At 32.4% G+C, this 26,824-nt stretch overlaps 2 protein-coding genes and 1 long non-coding RNA gene across 3 annotated transcripts in view; 1 reads left to right on the plus strand and 2 right to left on the minus strand.

The window, feature by feature from the left end:
- Window positions 1–329: 329 nt before the first annotated feature.
- On the plus strand, window positions 330–10,824 carry LOC138314279 (hyaluronan mediated motility receptor-like). The gene is made up of 2 exons (XM_069254535.1): window positions 330–440; window positions 1,765–10,824. Exon 2 carries the CDS (start codon window positions 1,779–1,781, stop codon window positions 2,766–2,768), a length of 990 nt encoding a protein of 329 aa, XP_069110636.1. The 5' UTR covers window positions 330–440; window positions 1,765–1,778; the 3' UTR covers window positions 2,769–10,824.
- Window positions 10,491–26,824, minus strand: part of LOC138314275 (coiled-coil domain-containing protein 93-like) — a 33,850-nt gene continuing 17,516 nt past the window's right edge. Inside the window, exons 13-22 of the mRNA XM_069254529.1 lie at window positions 26,252–26,314; window positions 25,943–26,016; window positions 25,074–25,230; window positions 24,469–24,540; window positions 24,002–24,110; window positions 18,424–18,506; window positions 17,960–17,997; window positions 17,324–17,408; window positions 11,319–11,432; window positions 10,491–11,009 (exon numbers count right to left, since the gene is read on the minus strand). Of these exons, the coding sequence (XP_069110630.1) occupies window positions 10,965–11,009; window positions 11,319–11,432; window positions 17,324–17,408; window positions 17,960–17,997; window positions 18,424–18,506; window positions 24,002–24,110; window positions 24,469–24,540; window positions 25,074–25,230; window positions 25,943–26,016; window positions 26,252–26,314 (840 nt within the window). The 3' untranslated portion in view covers window positions 10,491–10,964. The remainder of the gene's footprint in view (window positions 11,010–11,318; window positions 11,433–17,323; window positions 17,409–17,959; window positions 17,998–18,423; window positions 18,507–24,001; window positions 24,111–24,468; window positions 24,541–25,073; window positions 25,231–25,942; window positions 26,017–26,251; window positions 26,315–26,824) is intronic.
- LOC138314280 (uncharacterized) lies at window positions 20,555–23,404 on the minus strand. The gene is made up of 2 exons (XR_011207350.1): window positions 22,847–23,404; window positions 20,555–21,250 (listed from the first exon to the last, which is right to left on the minus strand). It is a non-coding gene; the product is annotated as an uncharacterized lncRNA (long non-coding RNA).

The raw sequence follows: 26,824 nt of genomic DNA on the forward strand, positions 1-26,824 counted from the left end.
AAATATTGTTGCAGATATTCTTCAAATTTGGAAATGTACAAGTACGTTGGCTTAGCCATACTGAATTTTACACTTTAGCTTAAATAATGTAAAAAAGATGTATTAAATATTGCTAGATGTATATGGAGATGAATCATTTAACTTACTTTACACAATAATTTAGGTAACCATGTTCTGTTCGCATTGATTGTTTTTTCTTTATATATCGTTATGATGTTTATAATGATCTTTGAAATTAGTATTTATCAGTTATAATATGTACCTATGAAAAAGATAATGGTTTTTCTTACTTTCGTTTTGCTATGCTAATGGCTTAGATGAATCATCGGTATTTATAAATACACATATTTAGAGCCATGCAATAGCAAACTTTTCCATAGATATCAACGCGCAGTATACCTTATAAACAGATGAGACTAGAACCTTGCAGAGGTGGTAAGGTAAGTGGTATCTAAGTTGTACTTTAATATGTATATATATGTATTTGATATATATTTCTTTCAAAAACCAAAATATTCCTGATTCCATAGAAATGGTTTTTGATTGTACTTTGAATTTAGTTTGGCCTTTCATTTACATAAAAATATATGGTAATGTTTTGTTTGAAACTTTGTATTTAATTACATTTATATTGAAGAGGGCGATAAAAAGAGAGACACCACATACAGTGCTTACGAAAGCCGAATTCTTTAAAATGTATGAATTCTGCGACATCGAATACGTACAAAGTCTGAGACACCAAATACCATACGCAGGCAGAAATATTCAGTCATTCTGATTTGCATTTAACACGAATTTTGTGTGGAACGTCGTTGTCTTCAATATATGAAAAGACGCTTACATTTCCGGAACTAAAGGTTCTATATTTATTAATATTACTTTCCTTTTTATAGTCATTGTGTATCGCTTACCAGTTTGAATGATGACCTATATTTTATGTCAGTATTTATTCATCTTTCACACCATTAAGGGCGCAAAAGCAATAACTGTAGTAAGCATACATGATTAAAATTGGTAAGCGTTCCAGATTTGAAACCCAAAATAGGAGTGTGTAGTAGTAGCTGAATTTGAAACTGATCTTCTTTACACAATTGATTCGTTTGTTTGTTTGATTAATTAACGTCCTATTAACAGCTATGGTCATGTAAGGACGGTCTCCCATGTATGTTGTGTGTTGCGTGTATGTTGTGCGAGGTGCATGTTTTGGGAGACTGCGGTATATTCATGTTCTGTCTTCTTGTATAGTGGAACTGTTGCCCTTTTTATAGTGCTTTATCACTGAAGCATGCCGTCGAAGACACCAAACACACCCCACCCGGTCACATTATACTGACAACGGGCGAACCAGTCACCCCACTCCCTGTATGCTGAGCGCTAAGCAGGAGCAGAAACTACCACTTTTATAGACTTTGGTGTGTCTCGGCCAGGGGGCAGAACCCAGAGCCTTCCTCACAGGGGCAAACGCTCAACTCAAGGCCAAAAGTGAGGCGGTACCAAGGGAGGCATTAGGGAAGATAAAGTCAGTTATGAAGAATAGAAAATATAAGATCCTAAATTTAGTCGCCTTTTACGATCATGCAATAGGGGCAGCAGGTACAATTCTAACGCCCTACCTACAGGGCATTGATTCGAGACTATCTGGCTACAAGTAAGCGATGGAGTTTATAAATATTAAGATTGCTGAGATTTCAGCATGTCTTTTTCTTAATCTTAAAATTGTTTAATGGAATGTTTATAATAACACAATTTTCATCCATATTACAGAAAAAAACGACAAAATGGGAAATTCTAAATCAAACTTTGAAGAGACCATTCATTCCTATGAAAGATGCCATACGATGGATAGGTATGAACCAAGTGTGTGTAATAATGCAAAGTGGAGAGAACTGGATGTAGGGGAATTCTGCTCCCCATGTTATGAACATCGCATAGGGAGACCAAATCGTGTCCTCTGCAGCAAACCGGAAACTGCAAATGAAGGCAAAGAATTGAGGTTACAAACGGCCGACAAGAAATCGGTCAGGGACATTGGTTCACAATGCGACCCGACCGACTTGAAAGGTAATGAGAGTAAACTTTTAAAAGATGAATGCACACAAACATCTAAAGATAAATGCATCAACGGAAACGTGTTAAATGCTGAAAACCATGTACTGGTTTCCAACATTCAATTCCATGTGCAAAATCAGGAGGCGAATCATTATATAGATTGTGACAGCGAGGATTCCCTGTCCAAGTCAGGTAAGTTTGATGACGACGAGGAAAAGAAAACATATCGCGAGCTTGAACTAAACATTGTGGAACTAGAGTTAAAGATTCAAGAAATCGAAAAGAAAAAGGTTGAAATGGAAAGAGAACATGAAACATCTTGTTTAAAACTTGTCAATGACAACAGAAAAATGAATGAGAGTCTGAGTCTAATCCAAGATCATGTTCGACGAGAAAAGATCGAGAGTGAACAGACAAAAGATGAAGTTGACAGGGCTCTTCAAGACAGACAAAGACTGATTGACGAGATCACCGCACTCACTAAGAGTTTTGAAAGTATGATTGTCGAAAAAGAAAGACTGCAAATCATCATGGAAACATCTTTGTCCACTTTCGAAAACAAGCTTTATCAGAAGGACGAAGAAATTCAGAATTTACAAGAAACGATCGAGCATGACAGAAACAATTTCGAAGAGGAACGTGGTGAATATTTGACTGTGATTGAGTGTCTGAAAACAGAGTTATTGTTTCATGAAAACAGACAGATTAGATCTATATGAAGCAAGGATGAAAACCCCATATGTTCTAGAGGACATATTTTCATTGTGGAAACTGTGTGCAAAAACACTAAGTGCAAAAACACTAATAACAAATACTAGTATCCTACAGTCTGAAATTGGAAGGGTACTTAGGCTGTTTTACGACCACTGAATGATAAGCAAAATATTTTGCATTAAGATGATTTAGGGTATTAGCTCCAATATAATGATATTTTTAGGCTTATATATATCACCTCTTCAATATAACTAATTTCTAATTGATAAAAAGTAGGTATGTATCGAGGCTGACATTATAGGTTTTACTGTTGACTCGTAATTCTTGTGTAACATCTAAATTTTTGCGAAATATGCAAAATAATACATTTTACGAAAACCAGTCCACAAGGCTCTGAACATATTTTTGTCACCAGCTAATAATGTCATTATGTTCACTAGTGTCTATAAAGGTAGAAAGAGCGTTTGTGTGGCCGTATTCAATTTACAAAAGCATAAAAATCCAGTCCGTTTTGATATTGTCATGCAAATAACGGTTTCAAATTATGTCACGCAAATATGGCATACACAATGTATGTATATGGAGGCGTTCCAATTGATGATACCAATGCACCTATTCAATGTTATAATGACATTTGATTGTAATGAGAATGTTATTTGTAAGAATAAATGCTAAGTTAATGTGCATTTCCACAAATCTTCAAATTTTGCAAAAATTACAGAAGTTAACACTTTTCTCAAAACTAGTCTTCGTTTCATGCTAGGTGTCTAATGGTATATTATAGGAGTAGTTGTGATAATTGAAATGCCTTTTTATAGGCCATATTCGCCGATTGCATGACAAGGTCAAAGGACTCACAACATGACGTCATAACTATATGGTGACAAAACTATGTACCGAACCCAGTGGACTTGTTAACCTGAAATGCACATTGTTCGCATATTTCAAACTGCACAACAATTTATGAGTCATGGTAATACCTAATGTTAGCCCTGATGCATACTCATACTCATTTTTATCATCTTATTTTAGTGGTATAAAGGCATGCAAAATGACTCTAGCTAAAACTAGCTTAGGGTCAGCTGCTTTTAGTAGAATATCTTACTTTTTCTGGGTACATGATAATCGCAAGGGTCAAAGGGTTAAAACTGAAATATACATTGTTTAAGTCCTAACAAAATTGATATGAAAACCAAAATGATATTTTTACCATTTTTGCTTGGAAAGCAAGGGTTTATAAATTTCAGTTCATAAGAAGTAGGTCACAGTGACCTAGTTGGGCATTTTTTTTCATTTGATATTGATAGCTTTTAATGGTGTTGCTGAAAAGGTTCATTTTTACACCATGCAGCATTGGGTTGATATGGATACAATGACCTACTAAAGATGATTACATCCTAGGGTCATATGGCCGGACTGGGTGATAAATACGGTTTTATTTAAAGGTATTGTCTATCTGGTAAACATCTTTGGTTTTTAGGTCATCTGACCCGAAGGGTCAGGATGACATATTGTCATCATGCACCGTCCGTCGTCGTGCGCCGTCCGCCGAAGTTTGAAGTTTGTTCAAATGAATGACCTTAACCTTCATTCAAGGTCACGGGGGTCAAAAAGGCTAAAATCTTTAAACGACTTCTTCTCAAGAACCAGAAGGCCCAGGGTACTGATATTTGGCCTGTAGGATGCTGGGATGAAGGGCTACCAAGTTTGTTCAAATAAATGACCTTGACCTTCATTCGAGGTCACAGGGGTCAAATAGGCTATAATTATTTAAACAACATCTTGTGAATAATGAAGAGGTTTAGAGACCTGATATTAGGCCTGTGGCATGCTTGGATGAAGGGCTACCAAGTTTGTTCAAATGAATGACCTTAACCTTCATTCAAGGTCACAGGGGCCAAAAAGGCTAAAATCTTTAAACGACTTCTCAAGAACCAGACGGCCCAGGGTACTGATATTGGGCCTGTGAGATGCTGGGATGAAGGGCTACCAAGTTTATTCAAATGGAGGACATTGACCTTCATTCAAGGTCGCAGGGGTCAAATAGGCTAAATTCTTTAAATGACTTCTTCTCAAGAACTAAATGGCCCAGGATACTGATATTGGGCATGTAGCATGCTGGGATGAAGGGCTACCAAGTTTGTTCAAATGAAGGACCTTGACCTTCATACGAGGTCACAAGGGTCAAATAGGCTAACATCCTTCAAACAACTTATTGTCAATAACTAAGAGGCCTAGAGACCTGATATTGGGTCTTTGACATGCTTGGATGAAGGGCTACCAAGTTTATTCAAATGAAGGACCTTTACCTTCATACAAGGTCACAGGGGTCAAATAGGCTAAAATCCTTTAAAAAAACTTCTTGTCAATAACTAAGAGGCCTAAAGACCTGATATTGGGCCTTTGACATGCTTAGATGAAGGGCTATCAAATTTGTTCAAATGAATGACCATGCTTTTCATTCAAGGTCATGGGGGTCAAAAAGGCTAAAATCTTTAAACAACTTCTTTTCAAGACCAAGAAGGCACATGGTACTGATATTGGGCCTGTAGCATGCTGGGATAAAGGGCTACCAAGTTTGTTCAAATGAATTACCTTGACCTTCAATCAAGGTCACAGGGGTCAAATAGGCTAAAATCCTTTAAACAACTTCTTGTCAATAACTAAGAGGCCTAGAGACCTGATATTGTTCAAATGAATTACCTTGACCTTCAATCAAGGTCACAGGGGTCAAATAGGCTAATATAGGCTAAACGACTATGTTGTATTGTACTTATAGTCAGATGACCGTTACGGCCCATGGGCCTCTTGTTCTTTTCGTGTTTAAATTATTTTAAGTTAATTATATTCATTTGAGAGAATCTCAACAAAACCCCAACATTACATGTAACATACAAGCGTTGTGCTTTGCTCCCCTTTACATGTACAAGATAGTAAAAGTGACTTTTGGATTCTAAATTTCGCGACGCTACTTAGATCACAACATATTGGATTTTTGTCTCATACCAAACAAACTTTATAAATTGACTAAGATTTCTTTCCTAAAACTATTTTCAAGTCCGTGCAGACCATTAATTCCAAAGAAATACACTGTTACATTAAATTTTGAATACATGCTACATACATTCAAAATTACTTTTAAAGCGCATAGGTGATCTTAGGTGACAAAGCTGTGTCTTTGACATATAATCTGGCAATCTGCAATTTGATTTCACCAACAGGTGAAACAGCGGTCATGGTTTCGTATCAAATGGTTGAAACATGAAAGTATTTAGGTAGGGTCACGGGAATAAGATACCCCAATTCTACCGGCAGGGTAGGTGTTACTTGAGATACTCAAGTGCTTAATGCTTAAACATGCAAAACGCCAGAGTACGCTTAATAAATAGACCGTTACCCAGGCCATGTAACTCTAGGTTGTTATCATCTCAGGCAGGGTATGTAAAGACCCACATGCTATGCTTATCGTCAATCTCAACCTATCATATGGTTAAAAATGAAATTTTCAGCAACTTCATTACAGTTGATGCTGAGATAGACAAATTGATTAACTAGGTCAATCCGACTTATTTCTTCAAATACATTTTTTTTTCAAGCAAATTATCCTGTCAAAGTAAAATTGCTGAATGAAATTGCGACCCGAATTTTGGTCCCATTCTTGCTGCAATTTTTTCAGAATATCTTTTTTGTTATGCTTAATTAGAAGATATACAGTATAATGTGCAGTAAGAATAGGAAAAACATACACGTCGCAAATTCACTCAATTTTACTTTGACAGGATGCTTTACATTGAAAAAATAATGTATTTTCAATTTTTCAGTTATTTTCTTAATTGGAATTTACAAGCCTATGAATAGCAGGCAAAAAGTGCAAAAATATTAATAATTAAACTCTAAGATTTAATTTTGCATGACTCTGAGATTACTGGGCCCAGAAAAATCAAATGTTCTGAATAACATAAAATAGCTTATCCTAAGGTATCTCTAAGCAAACTAGTTTTGATTATCACTGACAGGCCATAAAATGACTCAAATTGATACCGCTTCTTTATAATTAGGTTAGCATTATTATTGCAACAATCATCAATCATTGTTGAAGGTGTTTTTTTCAAGTTTGCTCGTTATGAGGTTTTTTTAATTTGAGTGTACATCGATGTTTCATGGTTGCCCTATGTTATGTGCTATGGACAATAACGTAGCTTCATAAACTGAAGTAAGAAACTTGGTGTTTTATTTTGCTGAAGGCGTCAAAGCCATATGGTGAAATGAGCATTTCATCGTGATAATAAATCTAGCTTAGTCGGGTAATATTTCTTATCAAAAGTACCGTAAGTGACGCTTAGTTACCCTCTTTGAGTGTTTAAATAACACTAACAAAAGGAACTTTTACAGCTATCGTTATATTTTGCCCCCGAAGCGATTTAATTAAACCCAGACCCTTTTTGTAGTACTATGACAGAGAACCTGTAAGATACTTTTAAAAATCAAAAGGCCCAAGTGGCCTTTGCTATTGATGATTAAATGTTGCCATCCCGCGGTGTAGACCAGGTTTCCCTTTTTGATCCAAAACTATATCAAATTAATGTTCAATTTCGTAAAACGATACGTCTTCAAATGCTGACTGAACAAGTGAGCTTAAAAATCTATAATATTTTACAGAGTCTTGAAGCCACAAAATGGCAAATTTAGAGGCCCATTTTAAGCAATATCAATTTTTACCGAAGTGATACACGCACGTCCGTTTGCTATACACCAAAAATATTTTGTAATTATTTGGATCATATAATGTCAACAGTAGATACAGAAATCAGATAAAAATCTTAAATTGGTGAAGTTGTCGTCTAAAGATCAAACTGTTCGAAAGTCTATTATTTTAGAAATACGTGTATCAAGCAAGTACTACAGTTTTGCTCGCAATTTATAATTAATTAAGAAACAAAAGTATTTCTTGTAATACCTATTTACGATTGCATCAGTGAAGTTTCATCTAAAGTTCAAAACAATTTGTATTGATAAAGTAAAATAGAAGAATTTGGATGCTTCAATCATGAAATATAAGGGAATTCTATGGGACATTTTTTTATTCGAATGATTCCAACTTCTGGTTAATTTACACCTGAACTTGTTTGTACATGTATTTGCAAATTCCACACTATAGTAAGTGAACGTTGTGAAAATTTCAAAAAGATCGGATACCGGAAAGTTTACTATTTCAAGTTCAAATATTACATATTTGATCAATTTCTAGAAATTATCAATACCATATACTATGCCATTCACTAAATGATGGATAAAAACAGATTATTCAACTCGGTAATATATTCATCTTTTTGTTATTCATTTTGTTAATCTATTATGAATATTAAATGCTAGAGTTCATAGACATAATGTTATACCATTTAAAGGCCCACTGTTTTGCCGAAACTGCTTTAATATTCAAAATGAGAATGTAAAACGAGATTGATAATTTTGTAGATTCAAAAAAGTTACAAAAAATATCTTACAGTTATTATTCCAATAATCATCTCTTCTGAAAATTTAATTAGTAAAATTTATTCAATGTTAATTTTCATAACGCGGGTCGTCTTGTTTCCCGCCATCGTCCTTATTACCGCGCACTGTTGATTTTCACCGCGCCAGACTGCAAAACAGCTAAATGAATCTTTATTTATAACCGAGACTATGCAGGAATCTCGCATTTGTTTGGTATTGTAACATCATATAAGTCCATAGATATCAATTTTATTACGTTATTATTGTTTTCAAGAAACTTTTGATTTTTATTTCGGAAAGTTAGTTGGCTTTTAACCGTTATTTATTTTTGTGTAAAGAGATACTTGAGTTTTAAAGTGAATACTTTTTCCGGTTGATAAGATGTTCTTTTATGCATATAGACATCAAATTGCACTAGATAATATAGTTATTTTTATAATTTATCAAGAAATAAATGGCAACTGCAATACGTGATATAAAATATATTATATTTTGGTAATAATTTTGCAAGGTAAAAATGCAATTATGCATAGTAAACACCTAATTCTAGTTCAAACTCAACCAATGAACAAAGACAGTTATGGACAGATATACTTGCATGTATAAACCAACATTTAGTTGCGAATGACAAAGTCATATATTTACATTTCCTTGTCACTTCTACTATATAAACTAACCAAGGCAAAGTTTATGACGGCATAGCTGACACCCATAACGTGACCATTATGACGTTACTAATGTTGACGTGGTGACGTCAACTAATCACCGTCAAAATGGCTGTTCCATCTCGTGGATTAAATCGTTGTTGATAAACGGTTTTCCTGGTCTAGCTTAAAAATAATGCCGAGGCCCTTAAATGAGTTGATAATGTAAATATAAGCATTAAACTATCTTCCTATGGCTATATGGTCTATATAGATGCCAGAGCTTTGCAGACAATCATCTCATAATGCGCTAGCGCGCATTATGAAGATTGTCTGCAAAGCTTTGGCATCTAAATAGCGCATTATGAAGATTGTCTGCAAAGCTCTGGCATCTATATAGACCATAGATGCTCTACATAGATGCCATAGGAAGATAGTTTAATGCTTAAATAAACTCTTAGCACAATGGTAATATATGTTTTGTTACTGATGCTGTTTAGTTCTCTGCATTTGTTATTTGAGTACCTTTCTGATGAAAATATGAAAGAATATCCTATTTTTACAATCTTGACAACATGTACATTGTGCAAGTAAAGTATAGTATTTGTTTGATGTTTCTAAACATAGACCTTTCAACAAATGGATATTTAGATGACAACTTTACCGGCTTCATTTTTTTTAGTACAAGAATCAGAAGTAGTGAATGGCCATTTCAGTAAAACATGGATATAATTAATAGGCCTCCAAATTTTGTCGTTTTGTGATTTCAAGACACTGTAAAAATATGTTTTAAAGTTATAATCCACGCATGTTCAGACAACATTTGCAGAAACATGTATGTATACTTTTGAGAGTATGATATCGTTTTACAAAATAGAACATTAATTTGATATAGTTTTGTATCAAAAATGGAACCCTGGTGTACACCTCAGGAGGGCAAAATTAAATTATCCCTAACACAGGCCCCTTGGGTATTTTGATTTTTTAAAGATGTTACTTTTGATAAATGATATTTTTTCTCTATCAAAAACTGGAACAGACAAATTAGTATTTTTCAATTGTACATGAGTAAACACCAATTATCGTTCAAATGATGAGTGTTTATGTCGGCAGTGCAGCATCTTTAAAGGTATCTTACAGGTTCTCTGTCACAGTACTACAAAAGACAAGTAGCGTGTTGATTTAGTTCGTGGGCAAAATGCCATGGTAGCTGGAAATCATCTGTTAGTAGTTATAAATATTGTTAGACATGCATATTTACGTGTCCTATTGAGTATATGACATTTGTACATCAAAATTGACTTTTTTCAATAAAAAAATTACTTGTGTATATCATCATCAGTGCAAAAAGTAATTTACATGTAGCAATGAATATGTTTTCAAGAAGGAAATGTTCATAAAATCTGAACAAATATACTTTTAATTTAATGTTGTAAATAGCGAATACCACGAACTTATAATCTTTAAATGCTAACAATTCATATATGGAAAATAAAAGATATATTCAGAAAACTTTTAAACTATAACATCGGAACGTATATTTATGATTGTATGATATGATAATGTCTGAAAAATTTCACATATGATATATAATAATAATAATATATTTTATTAACGTGTCACACATTTTTACACAACATTTACGATTAAAATATATTCTTCATTAGTAAAAATGCCAGACACGATGATATATGTCATCGACTTTGCATTACTACATGTCATTTTAAACATAATGCTTATCTATGGAATGCTGTTGTACATAGTTGGTTTTTCGCTGTGGTTTAATTTTTTCACAAGTATAATCTGGATAGTTGTACCGTACCGTCAACCCTATATAATTATCCAATATAATTAGATATTCATGTCATATACATGTGTATAACTTAACAATCAATTTATAATAAACAATAATTTTTTTTAAACATTTCTGTATTGTTATTTTTATTTTATATGTTTTAAATTAATCACCATGTAAGTCTATATAAATATAATGACATTTTATTTTTATGTCTACTAATAAGTCCATGATCAACAATAGTTAGTTCGTAGCAGAATGGTCTTCCATTACTTCCGTTGTTTTGCTAACAACATTTCATTCTTCCGACATTCCTGTAGAAAAAAAAAAGTCGTACAAGTTATATAATCAAACAGTGCAGTACATATTAGGGAATAAATGTTTGCTCTTCTTGAATATTGATCATATTGATTGTTGAAGTTATTCATTCCTAAAAACACTATTTCCCTTAACTTATGAAACTATATATCATTGTACATGTATACGTATTTGACATAAAACACAATAATTTCAATGAATAAATGTTACATGATTTGAATTTCAAACATTATCCATCTTCAACAACTTCTGAATGTGACGACAAATTTTCGAAATACATTTGTATAATAATGAAGCATGCATACCTCTTTGAAGTCTTTGACAGTTTGGAAGTAGAGACGCTGTTTCTCGATTAGGTCTAGGTAGCTATCATTTAGTCTGTCTCTCTTCATTTTCTCCTCCTGTTTACGTTTTTCTACCTGTAATATCATAATTTGAACATACAATCATGTAAGAAACATGCAGATATGTTAGGAACAAGCAAACAAATTATAATCTAATACAAAAAACAGAATACCTTCACTATTACTTTGACACTTGCTTTTAATCAGAAATACCACATCATATTGAATGTTTGTTGCGTGAAAACGTTAAAATTGTACTATTTTGTGAATGGTGTGAAATCATTTTCATATAATGTATAAATTATTGGAATCATTGTGGCAATGATTTACCATCGAAATTTATTGATAGCTCAAAATACAAAAGAAAGTAACAAATTGCACCATCAGAGGTGTCTCCAAAAAACAATGATTTTTTTTCTGGAAATTATAAACATATTTACTTCAGATAGCCATAACTATACATTGACATATAGAAAACACTTGCTTTTAATCAGCATTGTTGAAGTATATTTAGAGAATAAAGTTGCTTTAATCATGGATTCTTTCTGTACAACTTCTCACAATTATTATCATGGACACATGCTTTTAATCAGTATTGTTGCTTTAATCATGAATTCTTTCTGTACAACTTCTCACAATATTATTATGGACTACGGGTTGATATTTCTGAAGATTGTGGAGTAGAGAAGATATATCACAACAAAATCTGTATTTTGTCTTTCTTTAGGCATAGTGTTTTAAGTGTACATTGTGTAACACTTGATATCGCTTGACAATTTTTACGGTAAAACTTGGTTTTACCAGTATTCGGTAAAACTTGGTTTTACCCTTTTTACCCCCCCCCCCCCCGGCTGGTGTCGTGAAGAATAAACTGAATAACCACACATTTGTGGTATATGTAGTTGTAATTTGCACCCAGATACAATATAAACTAGTTTAGAATCATTCTGTAAACTTATTCAGCAGCATCAATATCATTTTAAGTGGATTGCGAAGAAAATAAGAAAATATAGTGAATTGCATTTGATTATTCAGTTAATAATATTCCCACGGCATTCAACAGATACAAGTGGTGTCGTGGTAAGTCCTGAGCTTTCTATGCTGACGGCCCTGGTTCAACCCTTATTGGAGGCAGATTGTTTTTTTTTTTTTTTATTTCATATTTTTATTTGTTGTTAATTCACCATGCTTGAAAATATTCTTTTATTTTGTCTTTATATTTATTTTTGTTTTATTTTATTTTTATTTTCCAAAAGTTTATTCCAAACATAGACATGTACTGTACTATAGCATATACACTAAATTACGAACATCCCACTATTACGGCCACTTATTTTCATTTCCGATTTTTTTCTCTTCAGAAATACAATCACACCGCTATTCCGTTTTACGACCGATTTTCATAGTCCCAACGACCACTAAATTAACACTAATTGACCCTTTGATTATGACCACAGGCACATGTGACTTCACACCTCGCTGTGCCTCACCTTCCCGCACGCAGCAACCCGTGAACAACTACCCGCAGGTACATCAGTCAGTCTTTTGTTTCCGTCGACCTAATTATCAGATTATCTACCTGTGCTAGGAGAGTGTTAATCGCCATCATTTGCATACTTGTGACTGGCAGTTGACGTGATCGAAACCACAAGTAATGCAACGTTCTTTCGATAGCCCTGGTGGCGAAATCGAACGATTTAGGCAGTTCTTTCTATACGTGTAACGCCAATGGAATTAAAATTCTTTAATGTATGAGATATATTGATCTTATTTCAGATATTTATGAAGTACCGTACGTCAATCATCTCATTTCAATAGATGTGTCATCTATTTTGTTGCGGTAAACAATCGGTGTTTTGCATTAGTTAAAAGTACGCTTGACTATTGCACAGTAGTCTTTCAAACACTTTACCGATTGTGATCGTAAGTTATTATTTGACCAATCATTGCACATGGCGGGATAATTAAAATCGATTTACGTAAATATTAATAATAATTTACACAGATCAATACCAATTTTAAAACACATAGATTCTCATTTACCTCAGGTGATACTATGTGATAATTAAACCAGAGACATAGATAATTTAATAACTATCTAAATCTCTGATTAAACTAACGATATGTATTTGAATTATAATTAAAACATAATAGAAAGTAATGTCTAGAAAAAGTATTTTCATTTAGATTGTCAACAATTACTTCAGTGAAATTCAGTTTAAGATTTAAGTAAGCACACACCATTAACTTTATTTAATTTAAAAAATATGTCTATGCTCTAGAAATAAATGGTATAGTCATTATATGTCCCTAATTTATCAAACTTTAAAAAAATATTTGTAAATTATTGGTTTTGATTAGATACGCATGCATTAAAATATGATATGATTAAGATTCTAATGGCCGACAAAACTAATTGATCAAATATAGTAATTTGCAAATTTATCTTAACCAAAATATATCAAACTGGTTTTTTCCCCACACGTACATGTACATACTCAGCATGCTATGTTATGTTTCTTATGTTTTTTTTTTATATAAATGTAATGTATATGTCATGTCAAGTTTATGTTGATGTCCCATGTATTTGTAAATGTGTTAAATGCAAAAAATTGAACAAAAAAAATTAAAAAAAAAATATATATATATAATATACATTTATATATACATGTATATTGCATTTTCATAAAATTTCAATTTTGAAACAAAAATACAGTACATATATTATGTACCGGTAAGCTAGGATACAGAGTTTCTGTTCTTGATCGTCATGATCATAGAAGAAACCTGGTCCACCTCAGAATTAAGACCACCTCGCTATTAAGACCACTTTTACTCAGACCACTGGGTGGTTTTAATAGAGGGGTTTTAATGTAAATACTGTTAAACATATTCTCAACACATGTTATATAATGTTTCTGACGTCCCTTGCTCATACACATTTTCATTTACAGCGGGTTCGGAGCGGTAGGGAGCTGGGTTTTCGAGAAAAATATTTCGAAGATTAAAGGATAGATAACCACCCCATATATACATCTCTTCGTATCTGTAGCAGTGTGCAGCCAAGCGTGAAGGTGTGATACATTGATCATGACCACATCAAAACAATAAGCAGTGATCTAGAGTTGGCTGTTCTATTGTTTAGAGGATTAAAGCTGACAATGCAAATTAAAAACATGCAGTTGAAATTAAAAAAAAAATATTAACGAAATATTTTTTTTTACAAAAATTGTTTCTGAGACATCCCCTAGTTATGACAGTGTGGTATCTAAGGAAGTGGCAGCCATTTTTCTTTTGCTCTGCTTAGTAACCTTCACTGGCCAAACCCCCTATATAAAGCACGGGACACTTGACACACGTGTATCATTCTAAACATATCTTGTCTCAGATACACATGCCCCGATATAGCAAATAACAATGTCAAATTGAAAAATAAACACTGCACTCACCTGACAATATTTCATTGAAGTAATAGATGGATGTGTTGTCAGCTATATCCCAACATATGTCCAATACGAACTAATAAAACACTTCAATATACACTAAGTTTTACACGTACATGAACAACGACACGTGTGTGTCCTTGATAGTTGTCGCTCGTTCGGATCAGGTACGTAGTCACGTGTATATGGTCAGTTGAGTGCGTCGGGTACGATGATATACGTGGAGATATGTGGATGGATTATTTTTGGATTTCTATTCACTTGCGTTGGAATTTTATTTTGAGAAACATCTAAATGACAACTTCGAGGAGTTGACATGTTTTCTTGCTAAAAAAGTCCCATATAGTTTTACAGGTGAGGGTTTTGTTTACCTATTTGTAGGTGACATAACCTGTGGACTGCTAGGTGTATAGGTACATGAATGAGCGCACGTGTGTCGATTCACGCGCTTTATATAGGGGTCGGTGAGTCGTCGGAATGTAAAACAAAAATGGCTGTCCTCAACCGGGGAATGTCTCATAAACGATTCTTGGAAAAACGAGTATACTTATTTTAAAAAAATCATGTTAATAATTTTAACTTGCATTGTCAGCTTTAAGTGTCATTTTATAACGATATCTTATCGTTTGGTTGTTTATGCAAATTAAATGAAAAAAATTCGGAGGTGTTTAAAATATAAATGAAATTGTAATACATGTACATACTATTCTGTACTAGGCAAATGTACTTATATAATTTGTAAAACAATGTTTTTTTTTCAGAGTAGATTATCATGTCAAAGTAAAATTGCTGAGTGAATCTGCTATAATATATATTGAAACCACTGAAGCTTATAATTTTCGTTACTGTAAAGGAAATTTTAGAAATATCAACCCATTTCAAATGATTGGACTGAACTAATTAAGTCTTCCCATCTTCTCCTCCCGGTAGGAGTATGTTATTTTTTCATTACATTGTACAGATCAATATGAAATATTTAATGTAAGTAGGAAACAAATTTGACATATTTCAGAGTCAGCCTAATTCAGGTATTCTCTGATAGCAGATAATAAAACCGTGATATTCCACAAAATTAGTACTAATCTGATAGATTTGTATCAATTCATCAAAACAGTAAAAAGTAAGCGTGTCACTATCCTTCATTAAATCATATACTACAATTATGTTTTTCTTGAACCAAGCCTTATAAGAACTGTTTTTCTACCAATCAAAGTAAATTATCATGTTCAAGCCTTATGAAAACAGTTTTGGAACCAATAGTCAAACTTCAAAGTAAATTATCATGTCAAAGTAAAATTTCTGAGTGAATTTGCGATCCGAATTTTGGACCTATCCTTGCTCCAAATTTTGCTGAACAACTTTCCATAATGTTTAATAAGAAGATATTTACAAATTGTAGTTAGAAAAGGACACTGATTACAATATTTGTCATCTAGGTAACTCGTGCAGTTACCGTTTGTTAGAATATGTGTTGTAATGTACTACAAACTTGATAGACATAGAGAAAAAATATTAACATGTTTTGACAAAAAACATCCTTCGTGCCATTTACATGTCGTTTAGTTAATTAACTCAGGTTATTTAGTTTTATAGTTGATATATATACATTCATGTACTTGAAACTTGATAAAGCATATACCGGTAAACAGCTGATAGCTGACAGAGATTTTTTTCTCTCTTTCCCTCTCTTTCCCCTCTTTCTCCCTGATATGTTGTCAAAGTAGTATTAGTGAAGTTATGAAGCATGAAAGTCATCCTTTATGACAATATACGTTAGTTATATATGTTACACGGTCTGACAACCTCTGGGATCTCTTTTGTAGTTATAGATAGTATGGTGTTCTTAAACTTGCTAGATACATTTTTGTTAAACAGGAAATCCTTGATGTCATTCATATTAGTCATTAAAGGTCAAATACGTGTACGGTATTGCTTAAACATTATATGAGATTTTATATAATATAACCAGTAAGTTTTTTCTTGATATCTGAAGAATGCCTGTTTAGTTTTTAACAAAAAAAAAATCAATTTAATTTGACATTACAAGTCACCATAATGCTGAAACTTTTCTTTATATAAACTTGACAACATAAATACTTCCTCTTTGATTGAAGGTTCTGCACTGAAATGCATTATGTGTATTTAGAATAACTTGACCTGTACAAAATATGAGAAAATAAATCAATGTGATAAATTATTACGACCAAATAAAACAACAATTATTTGTATTAGTTTTTCAGCCTTAGTTTAAGTCCTGTTTTCTTTGGATCGTTTTCCAATTTGCAGTTATACTGATAATATAACCATTGACTTATCAACCTTTAACACTCGAATCAACTCCTATCATCCAGAAGTTTTACCGCAGCAGTACTTTCAGTACTTTGATTAAGTCTCTTTTTAAATTATATCTTAGGAAAAACCATTTAATCATACATTTTGTAGAATACATACATGAAATAGCATCATCAAATCGCTGGTTTAATATTTGCAATCAAAATATCAATATTAAAAGTTTGTACCCACCTTTCCTTTGTTTGCCTTCACACCATCCACAATTTGTTCAAATTGTTTCAAGAATTGTTCTTTGGCTCCAGGAGAGGACATGGCCCTAAAATAAGAATAGAAATAATTCAATGTTTGTCTTAAAATCGTAAATATCATTTACAGAAATGTATCCTCTAGAAATTCTTTTGTTACAGAATAGGAAATAAGAAAAGAGCTAACAAATTAATGTACATGTAGATTCTAAACCGTTTTTTTGTAGCAATATCTAATTAAATACACTTCGGTAGAATATTATGATTTTTGAGGACATTTGAATTAAGAACTTTTTGTTACCTTAAGTGCATCGATGAATGATATGTTTGGCAAAGATTGTTACTTAAAATACCAGGTACAGTTTGTTTCCCATTAAGTTTTCTTTTGGTACCATGAGACCGTTTCTAGCGGACGTGTGAATGTAAAGGGCCCTAAAATAATTTTATAGCTTGATACTTTGAGAAATATTTCATGTTTAAAAGTGCTGTAGGCTTCAGAATATCTGAATAGGTAACAATTTCATATACTTACTGAGCAAAACTATCATGAAAGAAATATTTCATGTTTAAAAGTGCTGTAGGCTTCAGAATATCTTAATAGGTAACAATTTCATATACTTACTGAGCAAAACTATCATGAATGGAATTCAGTAAATTCACCTGAATAAAAAAAAAAGATAAAATCTATGTCAGAATACTTGTACATGCAGGTATCAACACCAAATGAAGGCAATTTTTATATCATAGGTAAATTAAATGAGTTAATTATCAGGAAAATCCTTGTAGGGGTTATGTCTAAAAATAATGTTTATTTGCATTTTTAGACTATTACCTTCCAAAGCCTGTGAATGCATGATCTTACCAATTAGGTATAATTGCTTAATAATATCATATCCCAGTAGTTTGTGTTTAAAATGAATTTTAATTTTTGCACTCACAATAAACCTTATCCATAATTAGACCAATTTTGCAATTTTAAATTGGCAATAACATAAGCCTAATTACAGCTCCTTGTGGAACCAGAGCTTTCATATTTCAAAGTCCAACTTTATAATATATATTTTTTAATTGAAGATAACCACTCACCTCCTTATTTAGATAAAGCTTTGTATCGTCAAGTGTATTATACAAAGTATAAAACTGTTTTGTCTCCTTGTGGGTGGAGGAAACTAAAATAAAGTAATAATTGTACTTGTTAAAATCTCTGACTTCATCCGTATTATATAAGCCTATTTTTAGATATGTAACTTTCTCTACTTCGTTTAAGCAATTAGGATTTTTAAACTCCAGTTCTTAAGCTAAGAATAATTTTTCTCATTGACAACTTATAAATCAAGTCAGAGGTTCTTCATTTTTTTCTCTCGATAGAAATGTAAATGCCAAGTCATATACCAAATGCATATCTACAAACCATATCAAAACATCATCATTTTTAATGCAGAGAAATTAACATAAAAGCTTGTTTTCAAATCCAAGTATTTATTTGTATGTGTATATGTATGAGAGGAGTATATTTAATTGAAAAAAATATCAATACATGTAGTTTTAAACATCTTTAACTTTAACTCCATTAATTCAAAGACTCATTTTAAGCATTTTCTTGGATCTGACCTTTGGGGTCAAGCTTGTTTTTATTGCAGTAGTCATAAATTCACATGTAAAATTTATTATGATGTTGCAATAAGGAATCAAAGTACTGTAAGTACTAAACTGAAAAAGCATTGATGTAACAAAATTTTAGTTCAAAGAAGGCAAATATGTCATTAGTAACATTTTAGGGTGTGTATTTTCTTGCAAGTCCCATGTCATTATCAAGTTGGGTTTATTTATCTTCCAAGTATTCATTTAATTAATTTTGGATAAATTATAGAGATTGCAGACAACCATCCCTCCTCATATCAAAAGATGAATCTAAAAATTATGAGAAGATTTTAAGAAAATGCTAGAAAATTTCTTTTAGATTTGAACTTTGAACCTATCTTGAATTCAACAGTTTCAACAAATATTTACAATCAGTGTCATGTGACCTTTTCTCTAATGTTTGAATATAATTGTCTGAATAACAAAATAAAGAAAATTTTTTTGTAGTTATGATTATTTGATGGTAATTGATCTTGAGGACAAGGCCATGGAGACCTACAGCTAATAACAATCTGCAGTAAAATGACAACAAGGGAAACATTAAGACTCCATTAAGAAGAAAGTATAATCTGACACATGGATGTCCCTTGATGGCATTTTTACAAAGTTCATGGCTTATGCTGCAAATGTTGTTTACAGACCTCATTTATAAGGAACTATGTGCAATGCATATAATATACAAGTATTTTTTTCCGATGAACTATGTGGTACAGATCTATTACAGGAGGAAAGGGCAAAAGGCAATTAATTAGATAATTTTCAAGAGAAGAAATGAAATGACAAAAACTAAGGGTCAAATGTTCATTTAAAGAATTGGTTACTGCATCAAAATCAAAACTGAATTGTTTTGAATTATGTTTATTCAAAAATACTTTAATACAAACATGAAATAACATCACAATACATTATTTTTTCTAGTTCTCTTCTGTGATACACACAATGTATTCAGGTATATTAGTAAGTAAAGAGCAGTTCTTGATACTTTGCTGCAATATTGAAGAAAAGTCATATCAAAGTCAGATTCAGTATGATACTGTCTCTATATAATGCATAAAATGGACACTGAGAATTCTTAACAGCATATTAAAACAACCATTCTCAAAATCAGTGTGTTATTTGTATACACTGACATGTACATTGGACCCTCGATAATCTGGACACCTTCGTTCCCAGCCTAAACCGCCCAGATTACAAATTTTCCGGACTGCCGAATTTCGTGTACCCTAGTCAATTTTGAAATTGTCATGTACAAGTTACTCCCCTTGACCTTGTAAATCAATGATCGGTTTTTATGTTTATGTACTAAAATAAATACTTTTTTTGTTATGTTTTAAAAGTTTTTTCCCATTTAATTATGTTAAGAATATGAAATTAACGTACATGTAATCACACATTATTGGCAACTTGTTGTTAATGTCACATTACTTACAAATGTTTATACATATATTGGTAACAAGATCAGAAACAGTTGTAAAAACATTTGATAGAGGCATCAACTAATGGGAACAACCAATGGGCTATGTCACCAGAAGCGTTAAAATTTGTGTCATTTTGGTGAACACACTGCACAAAGTCAACAAGTAAAACTGTTTAATATGTTTCTGTTGTAGCAAATAAATGAATGTCATTCCATATACAATGTACTTATATGGCCGTGTCACAGATGTGAATCATTGAAATATACATTGTAGCAATGATAATTCAGGCGTGATGATGGGTAAATAAATTATCAGTTTATATTATAAATGTAGGATATTTCTATATATATCTAAATGCAAAGTTACTCGACACTCACTAATTGTCATCACTTGATGTTTTGCAACAATACAGTCAATGGGACAGAATTGTAGTTCTGATAATGCCCGTCTGTCAGAACATATATAGTGTGTTTCATTCAAGCCAAGAAAACTCTTTTTGTTTGTATGAATTTTACAACAAAACAGAAAGACTAACATGTGAGTCAGTCTGTGAAGTTAAAAGTTTTAAACACCTTCTATCTCTCCACAGATTGATAACAATCGGCAGCATGTCAAATGGTGACAACTCTTTGCAAAAGTTGCAAATTTGTGTTTTAATTGGCATTACGAAACAATGCGAATGAGAAGCACCAATCCATATGCTTGTTGTCCAGAGCTACATGTATGTTGTCGCAGCTAGTTTAATATATGCCTGGTAGTCATCCTTAGAATCATTTCACAGCTTCCAAAGTAATCCTGATAATCTCCAGTCTTCAACAATTATGAATCTGCTTCAGATGACTAGCCAATGAGTCCTGTAATTATAAAATTTAACATATATATCAATATTCTTAATTTGTTATAAAAAAGTTACAGAAATCATCTAACAATGACAAAAGGAAGAAATTGGACTCATGTACACAAGTACATTGAGTTAAAGATGCTCCACCGCCGACAGAGTATAAATGATATTCATCATTTGAACAATAATTAGTTAACCTTAATCGTGTATGCATAAGTCTAATTAACACAAAAAATTATATAAAATAATTAATTTTTCCTTTGGGTCAAGCGCACTCAGTACTTCATTCCATATAGGATATAGTGCTACAGAATTTTTTTGGGATGCATGCAATTAATTATTTTATTTATATTTTTAACTTTTGTAACTGAAGAAAAATACTAAATTGTCTGCTCCCGTTTTTGATTGTGAAAAAATACCATTTGTCAGCGGTGAAGCATCTTTAATATATTAGCATCATAATTAATTTGTCTCCTATACCTGATACACATTGATAAAATACAATGTTTTGACTGTTAGCAAAACTTACTTTAAACCAAATACTGTAATATTGAGCAAGTGTAAATTTACCATGTATGATATATTACAGTGCACAGGTTATTGTTTATTTTGGTAAGTGTTATTATAAATTCTCTGAATCCATGAAGTTATATATGTAGTGACTGTTTAATCGATGTTTTAAGTTCATACCGCCAATTTCGAAATCCCAGATATTAATGGTCTTAAATAAATCTAGCATTACAATTCTTCTATTTATCTAAAGAAATTCTGTATTCACATGTGTATTACCAGAAACATATATACATAGAGATTGGAAACTCCTTCTTTGTCTTTGTTGACAGGCAGCGGGACCTCCGGTTTATAGATATTTTCCCTTGGCTAACTACTTTCTAGTGTATTCTTTTAAACATGATATTTTTGCATCAATACAAAGTTTAAACATTATAGCATGGTTTGATGTGACCAGTTTGTCCAATTGATGTTATTTAATATGTTTTTTGAAAGCATGAAAATCGGCAATTTTACCTGGTTTTTCGAAAATCAGACATTCAAAACCGGAAGTGCATTTTGTTTTATTAATATATAAGTTAAAATATTATTTTTCTTTCCAAAATCGTCCTCAAACCATCTGAAAATTACTGAACTTTTATAATATTTCAAAGTTATTCTGCTGTATTTTACTATTTAAAAGTTTATCTAAAAACCCCTAAGCACATACAGAGGTACATCTGCCGATCGTAAAAATGGCGGAGTTGCCAATCTCTATGTATATATGTTTCTGGTATTACACATACATGCTAAATTCTGGTAAATTGACTCTATGCATTAATATTAAATTTGATGTCATCGCATTAGAAAATAATACCAAAAATGAATCTTGTCAACTGCTAATTATATAACAACAAATTACTTCAAATTTAAAGTGATATTCAATTTTGTTGCGTTGTAATAAAATAAAACGTCGATTATATGGATGTTAGCAGGAATTCACACATACTCATGATGTTGTAAGTTCACTTCATGTGCAGATGTCTGTCAAATAGTTCATATAATAATATACCGACCCATAGGCATGATAGGCAAAGAAGCAAAACGAAATGAAACTTACGATTTTCACTGCTTCTGTCTCCAAATACAAAAAGAATTCCGTACTTTACTAGCAAGGTGGCTTGCAACATGCAGTGTTCAAATATTCTTCGGTGTTTTTCAGATATGAGAATGCATTTATTACGCTCGATAATTAAATGGAAAATATCTCTTGACTTGCAAGTTTACATCACAGGTCCGCTTTGCGTGATGACGTCTTTGTTTACATTCGGCCGTTTACACTATTGCTGAGTGTCACGATATTTCATTGTATCTGTATCCGTGTATTAAATATTCCCTTCGTTAATGAATGGATGCGTTAGTTGACAATCCGTGCGAAATGATAAGGAACCAGCGTAACTCAGAATTTATCGTGTTTGTTAGCTTCTGCATAGATCACCCAGACGCTTGATGCGTACGTAAGTTAAAAAGCGTCTGTTTGAGTGAGACTTGGTTAAATTCAGTGGGCCATCGTAATGACATGATCACAATACGAACGTACCTGTTCTCCAAAATGACTATCAATATAATACATGTAAAAACAAACAACTTTTGTATCTTTCTTACGTCGGGATGAATAAAAAAATTGTCATTTATATAATAGATTATGAATGTATACATCAAACTACAATTAGATACTTACATACCAAAATCCTGACAATTCCTTTTAGTGTTACCCAAACCGGATGTTTACATAAATATATGCAAATGCTGGCGAGAATTAGGCCACCGATCGCTACCACTGATGCAAATTATCCTCACTATTTTTCAATTATAGACGTTCATGCTATAGTTTTTGTAGACATGTTTGAAACTATTCTATTTAATGAAATACCATAGAAGTTGTTTAACTGCACTATGGCAGTATATTTGTTCTAGAAAGAGGAAAAGAGAAAAAATCGCATGCAAATGAGAGGTCAATCGCATTTAAATTAGTGGGTCATCCGGGCCGTAGCAATACTGGAAAAGCAAGCTTTTTCAGTAAAAACTACTTTAAACTGAACTTAACTCTAACGCTTTTGTTCAACTATTATACTTATCTCAAATGTCTGTACTTGAATTATTTGTAAGTTTTATCATGGTAAATTAAAATGAACTTTAAGTTATCAAGAATGAACTACCATGTACTCAATATCTGCAGACTCATTAATACATATTAATGTACTACTAAACTTACTTTGATGATAAAGCTCCACAAAGCGTCTCTGATACTGGCTCATTTCTGCCCGCGATGGGACCTCATCAATCTTTCTCTGAAGCACTGCAATCTCTCGAGTCTTTCTTGCCTGGATACAACAAGGTCGCAGAAAAATAAAAGTCAGTCTATAGCTTATTTCGGAAATAGATATGTGATGACCTAGCTATGCAGAATTTTGTTTACATCATGAAATTTAATTAATATGTACATGTAACATACCAAAATTTCAAATATGTAGAATTAGTTTTCCAAATCAACCCCAAGATAGTGAAACTTATTTCTAGTTATAGGCTCCTGAAGCCTTCATTGTTTATAAGTTTCCAATTTCTTTCAATGATTAAATTGAAGACATATGGGCTTACAAACATAACGTACTACATTGAAGAGAATAGGACCTTATATACTAGATCTACAGAGAATAGAAAATTTCTTTTAAATATTCTCACCAACAGAAGCCGTATCTTGTGTAGTTTTTCTTTATCAGCTGTGTATTGTTTATCTATCAGACTGGCCCTCTCCTGGAAAATGGAAACAAACAAGCTCTCAAAAATCTGTTAATATATATTTTTTAGTAGCAACCTCTCTTTAATTTACAAGTCTCAGTATAGTACTTTTGCCACTTGAGAAATTTTGAGCTGAAATATATGAAAGTGTTAATTATATTCTGTAAGTCGCTAAATTTACATATAGTCAATATTGCAAAAGCATGCACACACTCAAATTAATAATTGTGTGAACATCATCAAAACAAATATTTCGTTTAGAAAACTGTGCTAAAAAATGTCTGCACTGTACATGTATCATAATGCTCAAAAATCAACAAGCATGTGGACTCATGTTTATAAATCTAAAATTATGTATAAGTTAAATAGTTTCACATTGTTATGTCAATCTGGACTGTTAAAACTCTGGTCATGCTTTCTTTATACATCAGAATATCCCTTGAATTTAAAACTATTAGGAATTCAAATTTCAATTTCAATATATTTTAGGGTTCTTTGTGCTACCAATCCACTTCCATCTGAATTTCCAACATATACATAAACATTACCTTATCTCCACTATCATCTTCTGAGCTTTGTTCCTTCAGCTCATCAATCTGTGCTTTCAAGCGAGTCATCTCTTCTTTGCAATGAGCCTTGAAATCTTGTTCCTGTTTCTTGAGGTTTTCATTCATGGCTACCAGTGCCCTCAGTCTCTGAAGAATACTAAGAAAACAAAAGATTTTAACAATTCCATAAGAGTGCAAATGAATTGCATGAAAAATTGAAAACATGAAGCATTAGGCATGGAAAGGAAAACTTCACACAAGTACAATCATCGTGGTAACCGGGTGATCATTCTGATCAATTAGAGTTACGTCCCTTTGTTTCACTCTGTCAGTACTGACAGAGTGAAACAAAGGGAAGTAACTCAGATAGATCGGAATGCTTTGCAGGGTGATAAAACACATTATCTCTTAATGGAAGAACAACCAACTCCGCCATAGCCGGTCCCAAGCCCGTGTTGAGAAAGGAAGAGGGGACGGTCTCGAGTAGAGGTTGTAGCCTAAATCTTGACTATAAACAGCCAATCAAAAAGAAAGAAGAACCTCACGCTTGTTAACCAGGGTCAGTGATCTATAATACTTTGCTGTCTGATGCACCAATAAAATAGAGATGTATTTGTCATTATTAAAGCATGACGAGGCAAAGTTTTATCACAGGAGTTTGACGTTCTGTCAATAATCCATAGTATATATATATAAAAAATACCCCTATATACTATATAAAAGTATATAGGGGTATTTTTTATATATATTTATACTATATATTATTGACAGAACGTCAAACTCCTGTGGTTTTATATAATCAACAGAGTACAATGGTGAGGGGAAATTTCAGTAATGTTCTTTTCCGAAGTAATGTTTCTAGTAATCACCTTTGATTTTCTTCTGTTTCCGTCGCATTGAGTTTCTCCATTTCTGTATCAATCTTTTCACTGCGAGACTGAGTCTGTTAAAAAAAACCATTTTATTCTTTGATTATCTATTTATTATTTAGTATTCATAATTACAATATGATTATTACTACTATGTAGAAGGGAAAAAAATAGCATATGCTTATCAATAAATTTCCTTTCCATTTGAATAAATGTATTCTGAAAAATTGATAATATTTTCAATTTTTAACATTTTATAATTTTTGATTCTGGCTAATAGTGTCAGTAATGGGTGATAATATTTGTTACCTCTTTTAGCTTCTCCTGTGTTTCCAGGTAAACTTTGTGTAGCTCTGCATGTTTCGCCATCACCTAAAAAGGATATACAGAGTTTTTTTTATTCTTCTGAGTTATAGCCAATATCTACCCATGTCATAAATATACCTGGATTCACATGTAATAACACCACTGTAATGCTATAAATACAATATCAGGATAAAAATGTGTGATACAGCCCAACACCAATATGTGTCTTCATCCAAACTTTATTCGGGTCTCTCTAACAAATAAAACATATAAACTTCTGAAACTTAGTTTAATTCTGATATTTTGAAATCATTTATTAGACACAGAATACAGTGAACAGCATACTACATGAAAGGAAGTTATCTCCCTTTGACAGCAAAATAGATTATCTCCCTTTGATTATATAGGGTGTGTATCCCAGTATAATTACATGGACGTGTATGTACTTATATGTACAACACAGATATAACCCTGCCAAATATGGCCTTTAAAAAAAGGTTCATCAGAGTTAAATTGAAACCTTTTTATTAATTTTAGTAATGTTTTTGATTCATTTTCCCTTTTTGTTACTTTTGG

Source organism: Argopecten irradians, chromosome 2, assembly GCF_041381155.1.
Source record: "Argopecten irradians isolate NY chromosome 2, Ai_NY, whole genome shotgun sequence".
Taxonomy (NCBI): Eukaryota; Metazoa; Mollusca; class Bivalvia; order Pectinida; family Pectinidae; genus Argopecten; species Argopecten irradians.